Source organism: Alexandromys fortis, unplaced genomic scaffold (assembly GCF_014885135.2).
Source record: "Alexandromys fortis isolate MF-2015 unplaced genomic scaffold, M_Fortis_MF-2015_v1.1 scaffold_320, whole genome shotgun sequence".
NCBI lineage: Eukaryota > Metazoa > Chordata > Mammalia > Rodentia > Cricetidae > Alexandromys > Alexandromys fortis.
Genome location: NW_026068190.1, coordinates 631,552 through 653,697, shown reverse-complemented (window position 1 = coordinate 653,697; position 22,146 = coordinate 631,552). Strand labels below are relative to the sequence as shown.

The 22,146-nt window shown below is 42.3% G+C and overlaps 1 protein-coding gene across 2 annotated transcripts; it reads left to right on the top strand.

The window, feature by feature from the left end:
• The first annotated feature begins 15,135 nt into the window (after positions 1-15,135).
• Positions 15,136-18,516, top strand: LOC126492825 (uncharacterized). Of its 2 annotated transcripts, none has more exons than XM_050129399.1 (2): positions 15,136-15,902; positions 16,406-18,516. In XM_050129399.1, exons 1-2 carry the CDS (start codon positions 15,423-15,425, stop codon positions 16,574-16,576), a joined length of 651 nt encoding a protein of 216 aa, XP_049985356.1. In that variant the 5' UTR covers positions 15,136-15,422; the 3' UTR covers positions 16,577-18,516. The 2 variants fall into 2 exon arrangements, with proteins under 2 accessions (XP_049985356.1, XP_049985357.1); XM_050129400.1 differs by lacking the exon at positions 16,406-18,516 and adding an exon at positions 16,107-16,385 and having other exon boundaries at positions 15,139-15,902.
• The last annotated feature ends 3,630 nt before the right edge of the window (positions 18,517-22,146 follow it).

The window sequence follows — 22,146 nt, the reverse complement described above, 5'->3', positions numbered from 1 at the left end:
CTGAGCCATCTCTCCTGCCCCATCTGAAGCTTAGAAAAGTCATTTAGGTTGGGTGATCATGGCACACGCCTTTAAATCCCAGCACTCAGTTGGCAATTGGCAGATCTCTGTGAGTTCGAGGTCAGCCTGGTCTATAAGAGCTAGTTCTATAGTTCCAGGACAGGCTCCAAAGCTCACCAAAAAAAAAAAAAGGCATTTAGTTTCCCTTTATCAACATCCTACGTCAGGTCAGTCAGCTGTGTAGTCATCACAAAGGGAGTTGCCTGGGAACTGGACTGGAGCGGTAGTAGCACTGAGGATGAGGTTCCTGGTCCTCCTCTTTGTCACTACACAGACAGTAGAGGAGAAAAAGTGGCCGTTATTTGGTAGCACTTGTTATATGGCTACTAATTAGATTAAACAGTTTGAAACCACAGTAATAGATGTTGAGTGTTAAGTTAATAAAATGATACTTCTTGAAAATTAGATTTAAATCAAGTTATAATCTTAATGAAGAGAGATCAAGAAAGGAAGAACAGAGAACACATCCTAGGTTCCCAGCAGTAGTGTTTATATCTTAAAACTTATCAGCTGGGCATAGTTCCATACTTAAGGAGACTGAGGCAGGAGGATTATGAGTTCTAGGCCAGCCTTGGATGAAAAGAAATCTTAACTCATGTAAAAGTCGAGTTACCATAAGTGTGTGAAAATATATAACAAATATAGATATACATTCTGATCCGATACAGGTCTATCCTGAGTGTGTGTGTGTGTATGTGTGTGTGCGCGCATGCACACGCAGGTGCCCATGGTTGCTAGAAGAGGGTATCAGATATCCTGGACCTAGAATTACAGATTGTTGTAAGCACATAACACGAGAGAGGAGAACCAAACTCCAGTCCTCTGCGAGAATAGCGAGTCCCCTTCACTGCTGAACCATCTCTCCAGCCCTAAGTCTGCTGCCTTAATTCATTTTTCTAACCCGTTCTTCAGTTACTAACTAGAGTTATTAGTTAATAACTAGTGTGTTAAAATGTATAATACTTGATATTTGTTGGACTTAGACTAAGATACACACTTTCTTGTAGAGTTCCTACTATCAGCGCCGCGTTCCCCTCCAACCTCGCGTCGTGATGCTCTCCTCCGTATCACCTTCTAACCATGGTGGCTGTGGTGGTTTCAACGAGAATGTTCTCCCCAGGCTCACCTATTTGACTGGTTGGTCCCTGGTTGGTAAAACGGTTTAGGGAAGGGTTCAGGTGTTGTTGGAGGAGGCGTGTCCCTGGGGGTGGGCTTTCAGGTTTCAAAAGCCCATGCCAGGTCCAGTCTCACTCTCTGCCTCCTGCTACGGGGGCAGGTGGAAGCTCTCTGCTGCTGCTCCCGTGGCTGCCTGCCTGCTGCCCTGCTCCCCGCCGTGATGATCACGGACTCACCCTCTGACACTGTACACAAGTCCTCAGCTAATTAAATGCTTTTGAAAATAAATTGCCTCGATCATGATGTCTCTTCACAGCAATAGTAAAGTATCTAAGACATTGGCTTCTAAGATTGTAGAATCCCTCTGCCCAGTAGAATGTTCTGTAAAAAAGGAGACTCTTCTTCTGCACTGTCCACCAAACACGTGTTGCCCTGAGCACATGAACTGTGGCCAACGTATATTTTAAAGTCAGTTCACTTGCAAATAGACTTTTCCATTGTTTTCACTTTTAGGCTATAATGAGCTGCTATGAACATGGTGTCCAAATACCTGTTTGGTTCCCTGATAGTCCTTCTTTGGAACATATACCCAAAGGTGCCATTGCTGGATCATAAGTTAACTGTTTACTTTTTAAAGGTGTTGGGTAGTGTTTGGGATAGAACTCCTGTGCTTGCTAGGCAATTGCTTTCCGACTAAGCTGCGTCCCCAGCCCCATGATGTTTCATTACTTTAGGAACCACTATACTGTTTTCTATAGAAGCTGTACTATTTTACATTCCTCCAGACAATGTGTGCGTGCTGATTTCTTCACATCCAAGCCCAAACTTGTCATTGTTAGCTTTCCCCCTCCCTTCCTTTCTGTTTTCACTTTTTCTTCATAGCCAGCCAAGTAGATGTGAAATAATATTTACTACATGGTTTTTTTTTTTTGGTAGAGTCTCTCTATGCAGTCCTGGCTGTCCTGAAACTCACCATGTAAATCAAGCTGGCCTCCTCAGATTCACAGAGATCTTCCCTGCCTCCTGAGTCTTGAGATTAATAACTTGTGCCCAAATGACTTGCCTACCCATGGTTTAATTTGCATTATTAATACAGAGTCTCTTTTCATGTGCTTACATGGCCATTTGTGTATCTACTTTGGAAAAATTCTATTCAAGTTGTTTGCTCAGTTTTCAGTTAACTTCACCTGTCAACTTTGTACAAACCTAGAGTCATCTGGGAAGAGGGCACCCCAGCTGAAGAATTGCCTCAAAGGGAATGGCTTACGGGCATGATTGCAGGGCATATGTTTTATTGTTGATTGAGGTGGGAGGGCCCAACCCACTGTGGCAGTCCCCCCACCCCCACCTGGAAAGATGGTTTCAGGTGGTGTCAGGAAGCAGGCTGAGCAGGAGGAAGCAATCCAGCATGCAGTGTCCCCCATCGTCTCTGCTCCAGGCTCCTGTTGAGCCTTGAACTTCCTGATGAAGGATGGTCAGTCGGAAGGTCAAATAAATCCTTTCCTCTCCATGTGCCTTTTGTTCATGGTATTTTTTTTTTTATAGCAACAGAAAAACAATCTAGAACAGGATATTTGTTGGTAATTTGTACAAAAATTTTTTATGCACTCTAGATAGTTTCCTCTTATCAGAAAAGAGATTTACAAATGTTTTCTCCCGTCTTGTGGGTCGCCTTTTAACTCTGGTCATGGTATCCTTGATATACAAAAGTTTTAGAGTGCTTTCCTATCATGTACAATATCCTAGGTTTGGGTGACAAAGCATTGTATAACTGGTTGCCGCACCCCATACTTCTGGTGGAACACCCAAGAGATTATTGCCAAATCCAATATAATGAAGCTTTTTTCCTGTTTTTTTCTTTAAAGAGTTTTAGCAGTTTAACTTTTATGTTGAGATTGTTAATCTATCTTGAACTCTATTCTGCATATAGTGTTAGATAAGGCTTCAACTGCGTTATCTCTGCATGTGAATTTCTAGTTTTTCTAGTGCTATTTGTTCAACAGTCTGGCCTTTCTCCAACAAATGTTCTTGGCATCTTTTCCAGAAACCATTTGACCACATTTACAACGGTTTATTTCTGGTCTCTCTATTCTATTCCACTGATTTGTATGTCTGTCCTTTTGCAATTACTACAATTTTTTAATTTTTTAAAAACTATCTTTTTTCATTTTACATACTGATCCCAGTTCCCACTCCCTCCCATCCCCTCCACCTTTTCCCCCACCCCACTCCCCATCCACTCCTCAGAGAGGGTAAGGCACATTGCTCTGAGGAAAGACCAAGGCCTTTCCTAGGCTAAGCAAAGTATTCATCCAAAGAGAATAGGTTCCAAAAAGCCAGTACAAGCAGTAGGGATAAATCCTGGTGCCACCGTCAGTGGCCTGCACTCTGCCCCAGCCATACAACTGTCACCCACATTCCAAGGGCGTAGTTTGGGCCTATGCTGGTTTCTTCCATGTCTGACCAGAGTTGGTGAGTTTCCATTAGCTCAGGTCAGCTGTTTCAGGTGGTGTCCCCATCATGGTCTTGACCTCTTTGCTCATATTCTCATTCCTCCCACTTTTTGGCTGGACTTTGGGAGCTCAGCCCAGAGCTCTGCTGCAGGTCTCTACCTCTGCTTCCATCAGTTGCTAAATGAAGGTTCTATGGTGACATTTAAGATAGTCACCAATTTGACTACAGGGCAAGACCAGATCAGGCGCCCTCTCCTCTATTGCTTAGGGTACTACACTGTTTTTACTACCGCGTTTTTATTTTATTTATTTATTTATTTATTATTTATTTATTTATTTATTTATTTATTTATTTATTTATTTTTATTTTTGAGACAGGGTTTCTCTGAAGTTTTTGGTGCCTGTCCTGGAACTAGCTCTTGTAGACCAGGCTGGCCTCGAACTCACAGAGATCCGCCTGCCTCTGCCTCCCAGTGCTGGGATTAAAGGCGTGCGCCACCACCGCCCGGCAACTACTGTGGTTTTGTAATATGTTTTGATACGAGGGAGTATGACTCCTCTGACTTCATTTTTGTAAACAAAAATGTGATCCTCTTTAATCCACCATCTCACATTATTCCTAGAGGATTGTAAGTTCAGTAGCATTGGAAAAATATATACTTCATAGTGATTATTTGTAATTAGAACCAATCCTCTTTGTACATCGTTATTTATTATCTAAGTCACTGGCAACCAAACCCAGAGACCTTATGTATCCTAGGCAAGCACTCTCACTATTGAGCCGCTTTTCCAACTCTTCCCTTTATGCCATAATTAATTATTTATTGTTAATATTGGGGCTACAGATCAAATCCTGGCCTCGTACAAGCTAGGGAAACACTCTACTCCCAAGGTACTTTGTAAATTCTTTTTTTTTTTTTTGTATTTTAAAAAGTTTTATTCTTGCAGATTTAGAAATTTGAGATTTTTTTAATAACCACAAAAGAAATTCTTTCACACCTAATGATTATTAACAGAATGTAGTGGTGTATTATCTAAACAGAACTTGAGAAGTGTCTAAGCAACCTAGCTTGGAAATTTTCTCTATCCTGTACTTTTCACAGATAGACAAAGCTCTTAGTCAGAATGGAATTCATTTTGTAGTAAGGTAGAGTTGTGCAGGCTGGCACTAACTAGCTGGGGAACTAGCCAAGGAAGACTTCCTGGCTTGAGCTTAATTTAGACAATTCTTTTAGTTTGTACTGTCAGACTCCTTTGGTTTGTATAGAACAGTGAAAACTAGCTGTTTGGAATGTTTCTCCAGCAGGGCTGTTATATGTTCAAGGTTAGGCTAATAAAAGTCAAAATTCAGTGAGTGAAAAGCCATGAAAAAATTGAAGTTAAACTGAGGCAGAGCCTTGGTCATTTGTTAAAAAATAAATTATAAAATGGCAGGCATACAACCAATGAAATTGGGCCTGGTATCACACACCTATGTACCTCGTATGTACTTGTGTGTATATATACTTAGGAGGTAGAAGCAGAAATATCCTAAGTTTAAGGTCATCTTTCTTTAAAAAGTTACATCTTAAAATACATTGTAGGCCAACCTAGTATACATGAAATCCTGTCTTTAAAAAAAAAAAAAGGAAGGAAGGAAGGGAGAAAAAGAAAAGAAACAGAATTATAGAATTTAAATACGTTAGGGCAGGCAAGTTTTTTGTTTGTTTGTTTGTTTTATTTGACAGGGTTTCTCTGTAGTTTTGGAGCCTGTCCTGGAATTAGCTCTTGTAGACCAGGCTGGCCTCGAACTCACAGAGATCCGCCTGCCTCTGCCTCTGAGTACTAAAATTGAAGGTGTGCGCACCACCACCCAGTGGCAGGCGAGTTTTAAATCTCAACAACTTCCTGGAGGAGGAGAATGGAGAAGGGAAGGTCCACCATGGGGCAGGAAGAGTCGCAGGGCTTTAGAAAGAGAGTGTGAGAGAGTAAGGAAGCCCAGAGAGTCAGAAAACAAAAACAAACAAACAAACCCAAAACAAAAAGCGTCTTTAGGTTCTGGTCAGCATCTTAAAGGGACAGAAAAAGCATTCTTTCTGACAGTTCCTCAAGTCTAGGAGAACTTGTGGGACTCACCTGCATACTTGCTTGTTTTTCCCACTAAATCGTGAATTCCCAGAAAACACTCAGTTTAGCACTATATCTCTTTCAAGTTAAATAAATATTTGAAGGAAGAAAGAACTTAATTATCTCCTCTATTGTGAATATCATGTTTCAATAAGAATGTGTCTTTCGTGTGACATAGGCGTCATTTAGCTAGGTGTCTGTTATTTCCCATTGTTTGTCCTCAGCGCTCCAAGTTATGGGTTGTTTTAAAATATAAAGACCCAGCAACAATGAATTAGGTTAATATTCTCTCATACAGCTTTTTTTCTGGTTAAATAAATTCTCAGGAAATATTTAATTTTATCTTTATTTATGTATTTACTTGTTTTGAGACAGGGTCTATGTAGCCTTTGTTGGCCTGGAACTGTTTTTGTAGTCCAGGATGGACTACAAACTCAAACTCAGAGATCCACCTGCCTCTGCTTCCCAGACACTGGGACCCCCTGCTTCCCAGATGCTGGGACTAAAGGCCTTCATCCCCTACTTCCCAGGCGCTGGGATTAAAGGCCTTAAACCTCATCTTTCCCTTTTGTCTTAGTTATATTTCTGTTGCTGTGATTGAAACACTGTGACCAAGGCAACTTTTAAAGGAAAGCATCTTATTTGGGGCTCTTGGTTCCAGCAGGTTAGATGCCCTAAAGGTAGGGCAGCAGAGCAGCAGGCAAAAGCTCACATCCTAGCACAAGAAGGAAGCAGAGAGAACAAGTTGGAAAATGACCCCAGGCTTTTTTTTTCTCGAAGCCTGCCACCAGTGGCATGTTTTCCCAGCAAGGCTATCCCGCTAAACTACCCCCGACAGTACCAACTAGGGCCCAGTGGTTGAATGACGGGGACTGCTGGAGACACCATTCAAACCACCACACAGAGCCGGGCGATGGTGGCGCATGCCTTTAATCCCAGCACTCGGGAGGCAGAGGCAGGCGGATCTCTGTGAGTTCGAGACCAGCCTGGTCTACAGAGCTAGTTCCAGGACAGGCTCCAAAGCCACAGAGAAACCCTGTCTCGAAAAACAAAAAAACAAAAAACAAACAAACAAACAAACAAAAAACCCACCACAGACACATAACTTCTCGGTCCTATAGAATTTCACAGGTCCCACAATCTTGCTTAATTTTGTCTGTGTGTTAACACTGACATGCCTGCTGGAAATCTGGTTCGCTCTAGGGCTTACACTCACACTGACCCCTGTCAAATGGTGATTTAAGCACATGGTATCCTCTTTAAAACAATTCCTCTCTTTTGTTGTTGTTTGTTTTTAGTTTTATGAATAGGCTGAGAACTTTTCAGACCTTTAATTTCTGGTCCCCTTGAACTTAATAACATCTTCTAATTTCTCTCCTTTTTGCCTTTTCCACTGAGGAGAAACTAGGGCATTTGAATTTGCTTAGAAAGTTCAGGTAAATATCCAGTGTTGGTGTTCACAGGTTCCAACTTCCACAAAATAGAATATAGCAAATATCTTTATCATATTCTATCAAGAATCATCTTTTCTCCATTGTTGAATAACATGTCTTTTACTACCACTAAGTCCTCACTAGAATGACTTTTATTGCCCATATTTTTACTAATGTTGTGTTTATGATTACGTGTATCTTTTCTGAAAAGATGGAAGCAAACCAGAAATGGTGGCATATACCTGTAATCGTAGCACTTGGAAGATGCAAGCTGTAGGAACGGAAGTTCAAGGCCATCCTTAGCTGTACAGCAAGCTCAAGGAGAGCCTGTACTATAACACCTATCTCAAAAACAAAACAAAAATAGTCCTTTCTGAGTCTTCACCAGAACCAACACCCTGAGCATCCATGTTTCTCCCATTTGCACTACAAAAGTATTCCACCCCACACCCATTAACCAGATCCAAAGCCACTTCACTTGTATGGAATTTTTTATTGTTTTATTAATATGGGGGTTTTGATGGCATGTGTGTCTGTGCATCACTTGTATACAGTGCTCCTGGAGACCAGAAGAGGGTGTCAGATCCTTTGGAACTAGGAGAGACAGTTATGAGCTGCCATGTGGGTGCTGGGAACATAACCCAGGTTCTCTGGAAGAACAGCCAATGCTCTTAACCACAGAGCCATCACTCCAGCCCAATTTCCTTTCTTAAATATTTGTTATCACAGAACCCTATTATTGACATCATAATCGGTATTATTCTGCAGACAAACTGAATAAGACTCTCTCTCTCCCCTCAATCCCCTCTCGTATTGGCTCACTCAGGCACAACCGGAAGGGCAATTGTAATGGTAACCTCGTCACGAATACCCTTAGAGATATTCCAGGGCAGTTCACTTCTTGACACTGTGCGAGACAACTACAAAGCAGTGCTCAAATGAGTGAGCTATTACTAGCTTTACCCTTTTAAGTTAAGAGTGCGCACTGCATTTAAGAAAGGTTATGCACACCCTTCCTTTGGAAAACCCACGGCCATGCTCTCACTTTCACCCCAGTCACCTCTCTTTCTCCTAACTCTCCTGCTTAAAATCTATATTAAAATTTCTTGACCGCGAGGGGTGCACCCACGGTGGGACTGATCTAATGGGAATTCACCAAGGTCAGCTGGACTGGGACTGATGGAGCATGTGATCAAACCGGACTCTCTGAACATACATGGATGACAAGGAGGGCTGACTGAGAAGCCAAGGACAATGGCTCTGAGTTTTGATTCTACTGCATGTACTGACTTTGTGGGAACCTAGTCTGTTTGGATGCTCATATTCCTAGACCTGGATGGAGGGGGAGGACCTTGGACTTCCACAGGGCAGGGCACCCTGACTGCTCTTTGGACTGGAGAAGGAGAGGGAGGGGGAGTAGGGGGGGAAGGGGAGGGAAATGGGAGGAGGTAAAATTTTTTAATAATAATAATAATAAAAGAAAAAAGTTTGTGCGTGAGATCCCTGCATTTGCGAGGATCTCCGTGCATCCAAGGCCAGCCTAGCCTGCATCGTGAGTTCCAGGCCAGCTAGGGCTACATAGTGAGACTCCGTCTCAAAACAAAACAAACAAATACAAGGGCTAAATAAATGGCTCAGTGGTTAAGAGAACCCAGGTTTGGTCCCCAGCACCCATGTAAGGCAATTCAAAACTTACACCTTCTTCTGAATCCTATGGGCACACACACACACACACCAAACACAAACACACATCAATAAAAAAATGAATCTTTTTAAAAAGAAAATTTTTATCCAAGCAGTGGTGACACAAACATTTAATGCCAGCACTCAGGAGGCAGAGGTAGGCAGATCTCTCTGAGTTCGAGGCCAGCAGAGTGAGTTCCAGGAAATCCAGGGCTACACAGAGAAACCCTGTCTTGAAAAACCAAAAAGAAAGAGAGAGAGAAGAAAAGAAAAAGTTTAGTATTAACTTCTATTTGTTTAGACTACAGATTCTAAAAGGAATACTCTATAAAATCAGAGTACAGGCCATTTCCAGAGATGATTGGCATGTGGTATGGCAAGTGAGGAAGAAAGACCTGTCTTGACTGTGAGAAAACATCCAGGGACCTGGGTGCTGGTGGAGTAAACGTGGAAGGAAGGGAAGCCAGCCAGCATGCACAAGCTCCACGCTTCCTGAGTGAGTGCATTTCCTGCTGTTGCTGCCATAGCAACAGGAATGAGACTCCAACTTCTTCAGCCTTCTGATGAAGACTCACAGCAACCCCCAGGAAGGCCTTCAGCCTTGGACAGTTCTGAGGTTTCCAGCTGTTCCGAACACTGAACAGCTATCGGGTTCTCTAATTCTCTAGCTCATGGATGGCCATGAGGAAGTACTTATGATCTTATCGTGTAAGCCAGTCTAATAACGCCAATATTCTATTGTTCCTCTGGAGGACTCTAACACAGGTGCCATGGGTAATCCAAAGGAAGATGCACCAACCAACTGAACCTGCATGCGTCACACACTGGCAGAAAGGCTACTGAGACTTTATTTTCCCACCAGACCATGGTGGTTTTAGCAGAGATGTCAATCAAAAAACATTGTCAAGATTTTGAAGGTGGTTCCAATAGAGTTGCTGGTGACATATTCCTTTAAAAAGAAAGCAACAAGGAAACACAGTGTTCAGGGAAACACTTGGCTCTCAGTCAAACCTACCAGTTCATTGATCTTGAACTTCTTATTCCACAGAACCATGAGAAATAAAATTGTCTTTTGTGATTCAAAAACTTAAAGTGTACATTGTAAAAACTAAACTGAAATGGTGATAAACTAAATGGGTTATTTCAAATTAAAAGATAAGAGAACAGTTACATATATGTGCACTCAACACACACAGCTTACGCAGTGGATAGTTGCTGAGTACATGCCATGTGTCAGACATGTTCCAAATATAAACATGAAACACAAAGCTTTACAACATTGCCCCCTCTCTCACCCATGTGAGTGTGTGTGAGTGTGTGTGTGTGTGTGTGTGTTGGCCCTAGGTCAACATCAGGGTGCTCCTCATTTTTTTTTTAAAGATGGCGTGTCTTACCTAATCCAGAATTCAATGCCTGGCTAGCCTGGGTGGCCAGTGAGCTTTGGGAATCTTCTCCATCCTCTCAACAGAGGTTACAGAATGGAGTCATCACTCTGGGCTTTCATGTGGGCACTAGGGATCTGAATCCAGCTCCTCGAACCCTCACAGCATGAGCTTTACTGATGGAGTCATATTCTTCTAGCCCTTAATTACCCCTTATAGAACCTTCGCAGACACTGCTTAGGAAGTGTCCAGTGCATTTAACTCTTACTTTTTGTCTAACCTTCCCTTCAAAACCTGCACATAAACATTTGTCTTTCAGAGATATGTTGCAGTAAACTCAGCTTTGTAATGATAGCATAATGGTAGTTGGCCTGTCTATGTTTTGTTGTTGTTATTTTGATAGGCTCTCATGTAGCCCGGGATGGCTCAAAACTTCGTCTGTAGCTAAGGAGGACCTTGAATTTTTGATGCTCCTGCTTCCACCCCAAGTGCTAGAGATACAAATGCGAACCACTATGCCCAGGGTGACTTTGGGTGGTTGGATGGTTTGGTTTTGGTTTTGGTGGTGCTTGGTTTTTGGGTTTGCTCTCTACCTTTGAAATATATAGACAGTCCTATTTTTTTTTGTATTCACTTACCATTACATTGTAGTTATGCCTACACTTGAAAACAGAGAAGGAGCTCTACTGGTTACCCAGGTAAGTGAATGTCTAGGACATTTAGTCTTCTGTCAGACTCTTTTGGTAAAAATTAAGCTCCAAAACATGACATTGCAAGTCATTTCATGTCTCGTGTTCATTCTTTCCTTTTTTAAGTTATGAAAATTGCTTAAACACCAGGAATTTGGTTATGGATGAGTGGGGAAGTCTGGAATGTTTTTAATCTTGTATTCAGTGTTTTTGGTAACTGTGGAAGAGCAGCAGAGCCATGAACTTAGTCAGTGTTTTGACTCACGCAGCCTACCTTGACTTGAGTGCTTCTCACATGGTGAAAAAACACCACCACCAACAGAAAGCCTTCCATGTAGGGCTTCTGTTGACAGGAAACACAACCTGAGCCAGGAATGTGACCTGGCTGCCAAGTCAAGCAAATGTGATCTGAAATGGCACCAATATAAGACTTCTGGCCAGGATAAGGAAGGATATAGTCCCAGGGTTCACTCTGCTGGGGTTGGATCACACCTAGAGAATGGTGTTTGCTTTTGTGTCTTAAAACTGATTTGACAAATTGAAGTTTACCCAAGTTGGGTTACAGGATGATGAACTGCTAGAATCCTTTGGAGAACAGGTGGAGGATCTGGGATAATTTACATTGGAAACTAGAAGATGCAGGAGTATAGGATGGCCATTCTGAAACCCACGGGGCTATCATTTAGAAGAGCTGGACTCAATGAGAGGAAGACTTTCCCAGTCCTTACAAACATACAGAGACAAGCAACTCTGGCAGGTAGGGCTTACATTTAAGGGTCAGTACGTGTGTGCATTCAAAAAGGGAGTGGCTGGCCCATCATCAGATCCACAAACAGGAAGGAAAGTGTGGAGAAAGTTCCCTACTCGAGATCCTTTCAGATTCCAAGGTTCTAATGACAAACATTAAGAAAGAAGGTGTTACCGTTTCCCTCTTCCAGACCCCATGCAAGTATGAACCACAGAAACTATTCCAGCTCACAGAGCAGGATGGCTCAGTGGTGAAAGCCCTCGCTGCCAGCTTGGCAACTTGGTCCCAGATGATGGAAGGAGAGAAGCACTTCCAGCACGTTGTCCTGTGACCACCAAAGCTACAGTAGATGGGTGCCCCCACATAGATTAATAAACACAATAAAATCTTAAAATCAGACACCGCGGGAGAGCATCATACTCATAAGCATGGAGACAAAACAAACCCATCCCTACTTTCAAGCTTTCCCGGCGTTTATAGAACTTTTGTATAATGGTCTAAGAAGCAGTAGTATGAATGCATGTTTTTGTCACAAACCCCAGATGCCTGCTGTACCTAATTTCTCATTAGACCTTGGCTGTCTTAATATGTGGTTTTCAAAATGCATCATTTGGACAATATGTCCTTAACCAAATGTTATATAAGATAGCATTTCATCCAGGAGTGGCGATGCACGCCTTTAATCCCAGTACTGTGGAGGCAGAGGCAGAATCTCTGAGTTTGAGGCCATCCTGGTCTACAGAGCTAGTTCCGGGACAGCCAGAAAGCCGAGAGACCCTGTCTCAAACAAACAACCAAAGGTCGTATTTCAAAGAATGGTAGTCTGCGCCCAAAGGTCAAAGATCCAGCTGGTGGAACAGCTGGTCATTAGAGCTTATTAATCATTAATAACAAAGTAGCATACGGTGACGTGTATACACTGGGTAGGAAGGCAGGTTAGTCATCATCATTTTCACTTACCAGCCCAGAATCTAGTTCTTGTAGCTGCTTGCTGCCATGATAATGGATGGCGCTACTGCTGGATCACAGACTTTTTCTTTCTAGCCCACTCTTCTTCCTAATATTAAACGGTGCTGTTTCCTCCAAACAGTAGGTTTGGAACCTTACTTGAATGCAGATTGTTTTTCTTCTGAACTATTCTGGTTCTGTTTAACAGACAGGTTGTTTTGGTCAAAGACAGATTCTAATTTTTTTATTGTTTTTTTTTGACACAGGGTTTTTCTGTAGCTTTGGAGCCTATGCTGGAACAAGCTCTTGTAGACCAGGCTGATCTCTAACTCACAGAGATCCTCTGAATGTGTTCTTGTGACCAGTAAACGTACCTCAAAACAGAACATGGGGATTTGAGAAGACAAGCCCCATCTTGTGCTTGGCAGCTTCCCAGCTTCTAGCCCTGTGAAGTGATTGGTCAGGTTTAGAATTTCATATACACGGGATCAGGAGTAGGCATTCCTTCACACTCAGCCTTTCTCCTACAAGGATTTTTGTGTGAGACTCACCTACAAGGCTGTATGTAGCAGTGGTTCGTTGTGTTTGTTCTGTGGAGGCAGCATTTTAGAGTACTGATTGAGAAGAGAGACTTTCCTAGACTCCCTGGAGATCAGAAAACTGATCTCTGGGATCATTCAGTGAACCCATGCTTTCCAGAATTTTATAAAATTCTGAATACCGTAAGGATTCATTGAGATACTTGTTAACTCAATATGTTGCAGACTTCACATATTCCCAGCATCCTTGAAAAGTTAATAATAGTAAACAACAATATCGCTCAAAGCAGAAATTGTATAAACTTATTTCAGACCATAACACACTCTGAAGGGGATATGGCTTTTTTTTAAAATCTATCCACATCAATATTTCTGCTACTAAGGGTGATCCTTAACTTTACTTAGGTCAATCCACCTGTCTCAGCCTCCCGGGTGCTGAGATTAAAGGTGTGTGCCACCATGGCCTAGCGTGACAGCTTCTAATTTAAATGTTGTCCCTAGTTAATGTTCTGTGCTATACGAAGTTCCCAGGTTCACATAGGGGGAGGAGATGGCTCAGCAACTAAGAAAACTTGCTATTCTTGCAGAAGACTAAGGATTGGCTCTCAGTACCCACACAGGGACTTGCAACCCTCTTTAACTCTGGTTCCAGAGGATCTGGCACCCCCTTCTGGCCTCCGTGGGTATCAGACGCCACTTCAGTACACATACATATATAAAGGTAAAATACTCACACATTTAAAATAAAAATAATTGGGCTGGAGAGATGGCTCAGCAGTTAAGAGCACTGCGTGCTCTTCCAAAGGTCCTGAGTTCAAGTCCCAACAACCACATGGTGGCTTCCAACATCTCTAATGAGATCCGGTGCCCTCTTTTGGCCTGTAGGCACATATGCAGGCAGAACACTGTATATATAATAGACAAATAAATCTTTAATAATAAAAAATCTTTAAAAAGGTCTTCAGCATGTACTACTACTGATGTCTGAGAATACTTGACTATCTCTTTAACGGTCACGTATTTTTATGTGTTTTAATGTTTTTCCTGCATTCCTGCCTGTGTACCACATATGTTTCTGGTGTCCTCAGAAATGAGAAGAGAGCACCAGGTCCCCTGGAACTGGAATTACAGATAATTACGAACCACCACATGGGTGCTGGGAACCGAACGTGAGTCCTCTGTAAAAGCAGCAAGTGCTCCTAGCCACTCCCCATCCTTCTATAGTAAGATTCTTATCCATCAAAAAGACTCAGGTTTACATCTGTTCTGCTACCTACTAGCTATGACGCCATCACTTGGAGCCCCAATTTTGTTCTATGTAAAATGGAAACAATAGCGCTGTCTTTTGAGGCTGTCGAGAGGCTCGGGCATGGGAATGAGTGCCAAAGCACAAATAGTAGGCCTTCTATGCACTAGCCCGAGGATTACTGTGTTTAAAACTACTTTCAATGAATAAATCCTACCTAGTAGGTACTGAATGGATCCTATTCAGTGGTTTCCTGCTGTGCCAATAGTCAATGGCAATTGAACAGGGCAGGTGCCTCTTGAGTGCCCAGCCTAGTGCTGACCGACCTCTAACAAAGTAGTTTGAGACCAGGTCCCTTCTGCAGTGCTCAGAGAGCATGATCCAAAGGTGGCTTGCCCAACTTGGCATTCCAGGAAAGTCTGGAGATATACGAAAGTTGAGTGAGTCATTCCAATAAGGAGGGCGTTGCCTTGGTGGAGCGCACACAGCCGAGTGAAAAGTACGTCTTCTTATCAGCGGACTGCAGGGTGAACGCACACTTGCATTAGAGTTGTTCCTATTCTTTTGGGACTGACTAGTCATGTAGCCTCTCAGAACATAAGTTTCCTTATCGGTGAAGAGAAATAAATTAGCCAAATGTGGGGGCCCATGCTACTAAACCTACCATCTTAGGAGGCGGAGACAAGAATGTCAGCTGGAACTATATAATATATATTAGAGAGACAGAGAAAGAGAGAGAGAGAGAGAGAGAGAGAGAGAGAGAGAGAGAGAGAGAGAGAGAGAGAGAGAGATAGACCCAACATTAACAAACAAGATAGAGATATACTGTCCACGTACCATTTACTCGCGATGATGTGTTCAATAAACTTAATGCCTGTATTCTAACTTGGCTCATCAACTGGCACAGAGTTAAGAGTTTAGCAAATACTAGTTACTGTTACCATTATGTTTTAATAATATTTTGATAATGAACGGTGTCATTCCAAGAATAATGAATCGCTTCCTTTCTTGAAGTGGAGATGCCATTCCTGAGCCACTGTTTGTTTAAAGCGCTGGGACACCAACAGGCCATACAGCCTCCCCGTCGTGGTGGAGCCGGGGTGCAGGGAACTGCCCTGAGCTTCGCTCCCAGGGTCACGTGGCGCGCGGCCTCGCCCCTCTCCGGCGGCTCCGGAGCGTCCGCGGCGGCACTCGGTGCGCGTGCGCGGAGGCCTGCGCGCTCTGCGGCGCGGTCCTTGGTGGAGCCGGCGGGTGCGGATAGGGGGTGGCGAATGGCTCTGCGGGGCCCGGCGGCCTTCGGACCCGGTTCCCGCGGGTCGTTGGACGAGGCCGGGGCCGAGGGGCGCGAGGCGGCGGCCCTTTCGGCGGCGGGAGTCACGCCGGAGGACGAGGAGGAGGACGATGGGCGCCGGGGCCTGCTGCGCTGGGATGGCTTCTCGGCCTGGCTACACTGCGTGTGTGTGGTGGGCTTCGACCTGGAGCTGGGCCAGGCGGTGGAGGTGAGGCCGGGCCGCACCCTGTCTCCACCCTTAGCCCGTCCGGGTCCTGGCGGCCGCGCATCCGGGCGTGGCTTGCAGCCCCTGCAGGGCTCAATGGGGCGGCGCTCCTCTGGCCCTTCCGTGGGAGGATCGTGGGCTGCGGCTAGGGGTGAAAAGTTCTTTATAGGCCCCTCCTAAATACTTGTTGATGTTCCTTATTTTAAGAACACGTTAATAACTGAAGGATTTGAGGCACCCAGAAAAGGCTGCAACAGACAGGATGTTTGCTTGGGACTTTCAAGAAAGAACAATACCCCCGACATATGGTGAATTATAGTGGCCAAACGTGCACGTCCAAGCGTGCGGGCGGACAGATTGTATTGTCAGTTGCTCCAACTCATCTGAATCCAAGCCAAAATGCTTATCTCAGCATGCATTTTCTCCGTTTCCTCTCTTTGTTCCCATTTTCTGGTTTGGTGTGTCGTCGGGCCCTATTCCCTCCAGTGTCTCTTCTTCTCTTACAGATGAAATCCAGGGACTTCCGAGCACTAGGCAAGCTCTTCACCCTGTATCCCCATCCCCTGTCATTTAATCTTAATCCTGATTCTGTAACAGTTGACCCAAACCTGATGTCATATGGAAAATCATTGGCTTGTAAGTTTGTCAGTTTCCCCTTTTTAAAACATCTTGCCTAAGGCCTTCGAATCTAACTCACTTTTGGTTTTGTTTAGCATCCTTCTTTGTAGCTTAAGAGATTTGTCTTATTTTTCCAAGAGAAGTGTTATTAGAAAGACGTATGTTCTAAAGTTTTTGGCATTTTTGTTGTTAGTCTATTGGTGTCAGTGAACAATTCTAATGTAATATTGGTGGCCTGAACTGGCCGGGGAGGTTCCAAGTGAGGAACTGCTGCATTTGTATTCTACCATCTTTCTGTCTTCTCTGCCGTTACACAGTTCATTAAATACTGAGTTTTCACTACGATCTAGACATTGTAGGATAGTAGCTATACAAATAAAAGGATGTTATAGACCGGTATTTGTAGATTTAGACAATTTGTAGATCCAAGAATTAATCTCGGTAGTACACAGGATCAAATTTATTGCTTGACATAAATATTCAGTAAATATTTGTAGATAATAGATCGAGTTAGTACGTAGAGAAATTAGTTATTTTATTTGAGGTAGGAATAGCAATCGCTAAAGACTGAAGACATTGAAGATTTTTTTTATGTGTGTATTTTGCCTCCATGACTATATGTACAGAGCATTTGTGTCTTATGTCCGTAGAGGCTGGAGAAAGGGGTCAGAGTCTCGGGATGTGTAGTTCCACAGTTCTGCCTACATGGGTGCTGGGAACTGACCTCAGATCTTCTAGAAGAGCTGAGCCATCTCTCCAGCCCCTGAAGACAATGTTTTATGCTAATTATTTGATGATAAACTAAAATTCTATGTGTAGCAAAATGAAACTCAACTAGAGAGCAGAGGCTGTTGTATTGGTTGCATTAAAAATTATTTACATGCGGGTTTTTTGCTTACATGTGTGTCTCTGCACCACACTCATGCCTGTTGCACCCGGAGGTCAGAAGAGGGCATCCAGCCCTCTGATGGGGAGTTACAGATGGTTGTGAACCTGGTCCTCTGGAAGAACAGCCTAAGTGTTCTTACCCACTGAGCCTTCTCTTTAGCCCCTTTGATTGGTTTGTAATCTCATCATTTGGAACATTGCTTTTAACATGAGTATTTTTTAAATAATTGGAATATTTTCAATTTTAGTATAATTTTAAACAAGTTGAATATTAACAGATATAAATATTTAATAATATTAGTTGGGATGCTGAAAACTATGTATCACTAAAAGGTGCATACATTTTACCTCCCATCGCTACCACTGCACAGCGGTTTTCTTTATAATGTAGTTCGTAGCTTTTTTCTTCCTCAATATTTAAAGAAAAGTATTAACAGTATGAATTCCCTCAGAAAATGAGTAAGACAGGATTCTTCGATCTTCTGTTTTACTTTGTGTCCAGATTCAGGATCTTCCTCTAGGAAGTAAGGATGAGTGTTGGGGAAATTCCTTCATAAAGGACCTAAAGAAAGATAAGCATGATAAGATGCAAAATGACTTTTGTTTTGTTTGGAAACTGGAGCCCACTCTAACCCTGGAGTACATGTAACCCAGACTAGCCTTGAACTCACAGCAGCCTTCCTGTCTCCATGTTTGTGACAAAGCAATTTTGGTTTGCTTGTGTAAAAAGATATATTACATTTATTTATTTGTGTGTGTGTGTGTGTGTGTGTGTGTGTGTGTGTATGTGTGTGTACGATAGAGCACAAGCAGGAACGAGTTGATTCTTTCCTTTCACCACATGGGTCCTGGGGATCAAACTCAGGTTTTCAGGCTTGGAAGCAGCAAATTTCTTTTCCCTAAACAACTGAACCATCTCACTTGTTCTTGGCTTTTGTTCTTAGGGTCTCTTTATGTAGACCATATTGGCTTCAAACTCAGAGATCTATATACTCTGCCTCCTAAGTATACCACCATGCCCAGCCTTTTGTTTTATTTTTGGTTGTGAGCCTAGCTTTTAGCAGCTGAGCCGTCTCTTCAGCCCTTTATTTTTTTGTTATTATTATTATTTTTTATTTTCATGTGTACAGGTGTTTTGCCATGGGTGTTGGGTCCCCTGGAACTGTAATTACAGACAGTTGTGAGCCACCATGTGAGTTCTGGGAGTTGAACCCAGGTCCCCGGAAGGAGCAGTCAGTGCTTTTAACCATTTCTCCAACTCCTCTTTATTTGCTAACTGAAAGAGACATAGAGAGTCTTTCCCTTTCCTCTTTTTGAAATGAATACAAGGCACTAACAAATATAAGAAATTGTTGAAGATATATTTTGCTTTTTTTTTTGAATCTGTACTTGTATTGGAAATGGCCAGCAGGAGTAGTTAGGTTGGGATTAGAAAGGTAGACTTGTAGCCAGCGGATCTCTGAATTCAAGGCCAGTCCAGTCTACAGAGATTCAGAGAGCTCCAATACAGCCAGGGCAACACAGAGAAACCCTATCTCAAAAAACTAACCAGCCAAACAAATAAACAAAAAAAGACTTAGATTGGAAGTGACTTATAAGGTGGATTCTAGCCCCGTGTTTGCAAACTACAGCTAGAGAATTTCAAAAGGAGGATTAAAGAAGATCAAACAAATTAGGATAGTAGAATCCTGAAGTCCGTCAGTGTTATTGGTCCCAGAATCAGGATTGAAAGGCCACTGGCTCTTCTACTATGCCAGAAAGGCTATATTTGTTTCTTAAAAATGCAGAATCAATACTTAGTCATGTGACAAAAGATGAAATCAGATACACACGTAACTCCAGTCAGAATGAGATCCAAATGAATAATCTATCTTTGCAGATCAGTTGAAGCCATATAGGGACATCAGCCTTCTTAAATTAAAATAAAGTGAAGAAACAGAGCCACATTAAGTCATTTCTAAGAGTCAGCATGGAACAACAGTCCGGGCCCTAGTCTCTGCAGGATGTGGTACTGCAGAGGTGTAAGCCTTCAGAGCAGAGGCAGAAGGGTCAAGTCACACTGGGAAAACATGCAGCAGCAACAAAATATAGCACTCGTGAGTTTGAGCTATACATTGCTCTACTGGTGGGATAACAGTAGTACACACACCATTGCTTTGTGAAGTCAACTAGTGTTGGAAAATCATTCAGAACAGTACTGAGATTTAATGATGTGTTTGGGTGACATTGATTTTGTAGAAATCTTTTTTTTTTTTAAGTAAGGAAGCTGAAATGTAACCAATTTATCTCAAATCATAATATTTAGTAAGCCAGGATTTTGATTCCTTCTGACTCTAAAAGCTTGATTTTCTATTAATATGCAAGTTATCCTGCATGAAAAATGAAGCTACTCATAGAAAACAGAAGCAGTGCAAACCTGTGCATGCCAGGGATAACTTCCAGTGAGACACCTAAGTTACTGGCAATGACGGTTTGCCTTCTCCAGAGACTCTCCCTTTATACAGTAATACCAAATAAAACATGCTGGGCACTTCTAACCTGGAAGTCTGAAATGTAAACGCTTCAAAACTTAAAACCTAAAAAATTAAGTAGAATGAATTTTCTTTAGAGCTTTAGATTTCTCACTTGATCAATTCTTAAGGTCCCATTAAGTACTATAGTCTCAATTTTGAGGCCAGTATTATTTAAGTTTTGTTGGTACCTATTATAATAGGAACATTGAGGCTGTTTGGAGAGGCAATCATAGTTGGCTTGTTTATTTCTTACCATGGCAGAAAGCTCTGCATTAGTGTGTTTTCTGTAATGATAGTAAATAGTGGACACTGGGTGATATATAAAGGGAAAAAAAAAAGAACCCGTTATTTAGCACTCAGCCCTAGACATCCAGGAGTGTGGCTGTAACATTGGCTAGCAACGTCTTATGTCTCCATTACATTGGGGGGGGGGGGTGGTGTTATGGTGAGAACATGAGAAGGATAGTGAGAAAGAAAGCAGGAGATCATGGGGGTTCCTGGAAGTTTTAACAACCCTCTCATAAGAACTAATTTCCCTAACACCATCGTTATTTTTGTTCTGGCCACTGCTCAGCATCACACTGGGAACCAAGCTTCCTGCATGGGAACTTTATATGATACGTACAAATCATGCGCAGACAGCAGATTCTGTCAAGTACACACACACACACACACACACACACACACACACACACACACACACACACACAGCTACCTATTGGGTTTGAAGTAATTTTGGGCTCCATAAGACACACATAGGAAAAAAAAAAGGCAAATATCTGAGCTCTTGCTATGTTACTGAAGTTAGTGTCTCAAACCTGAGCTGTGGTGATCATCTTGTTTCTGTCCCCTGAGTACCCTCTTGTGCCCTCTGTGAGGTGTCTGTTGGGTGGGGTGGGGGTAATTATCATTAATTCTTTATTATTATGTAATGAAAGATTGAATACGAGCATGCAGCAAGTTTTCTAGAAACTAAGTGAAAATTTTCCAATGGAAAATGAGAATTATTTTGAATATTAGAACTTAAGTTAAAAATTTTTACCTCACATCATAAATTTTGTGTATATTCATTTAAGAAAAACTGTAGAAAAGAGGAAAGGAGAAATCATTTGTTTCATGTCCTGGGTAGAAGTTGGTAGCCAGAATTAAAATAGTTAAGCAATTCTTAAGCATGGCCAAAGGACGTCACAGGCAAATCCAAAGTGTATTTCAGATCAGTGAATGGGTTCTATAGTGTAATGTTATGATCGTCAGTTAAGTAGAAGGGTGTGAGACAGTGTAATTCAGGTTAAAGATAATGTGAATAGCTAGCTGGGAATGGTGGTGTACACCTTTAGTCCCGACCACTCACAGATTCAGGTAGATCTCAGTGAGTTCAAGGCCAGCCCAGTCTACATAGCATAGTGCGTGTCCAGCCAGCCGGAACTACACAATGAGACTCTATCTCCAAACAAACAAAAATACATGAATATTTTTCTTTGGAAGGGAAATGTTTAATGATGGTTATACTGGAAGAGGGAGAATCTTGAGGTCACTGGGAGAAGGGCTATAATTTCCACTTGATGATTTTAAAGTGAATTATTAGCTGTGCCCAGGCACAGACTGTTAGAGTGTTTCTTGTTTTAGCTCAGACATTTGCATCACAGCTCAGTGATTTTAGTGTTTCCCTGAGTTGCACAACTAACACCACTAATCCAGTTGTAGAACATTTTCATCACTTCGAAAAGAAAACCAACACTTTTTTCCCAGCCTTTGGCAACCACTGATCTAGGTTTGACTGTGAATTTGCTTCTTGCGTACATTTCACAGAAATGAAATCACACTTGTGGCTTTTTTTGTCTGTTTTTACTTAGCATGTTAGGTTTCATCTGTCAGGTATGTTAAGTCTTTTGGTCTTGCAATACAGTGCTGTCATCTACAAAGGTCTTACTTGAGAATTGACAACTTTGGGACTGCACAAAAAAGTACCTCAAAAGGTTTTAAGTAGTTTATCATTTGGTGGTTTTCATGTGAGCATATCTTTCCCTGCTCTTGGTTATGTTCATAGAAGCAAAGTTGCTTGGCTTTATATGGTATATGGGTATATGTCTTAGTTGGGGTTCCTGTTGCTGTGAGGAGAAACGATGACCCCAGCAACTCTTAGAAAGGAGAAACATTTAATTGGGTGGCTTACAGTTCAGAAGTTTGGTCCATTATCATCATAGTGAGACATGGCAGTGTGCAGGCAG

Bases quoted from the DNA above. Each gene is read 5' to 3' on its own strand.
- LOC126492825 (XM_050129399.1), top strand. From the start codon at position 15,423: ATGCCATTCCTGAGCCACTGTTTGTTTAAAGCGCTGGGACACCAACAG. The intron at 15,903-16,405 runs GTGAGGCCGGGC...CTTCTCTTACAG, and splicing joins AGCTGGGCCAGGCGGTGGAG to ATGAAATCCAGGGACTTCCG.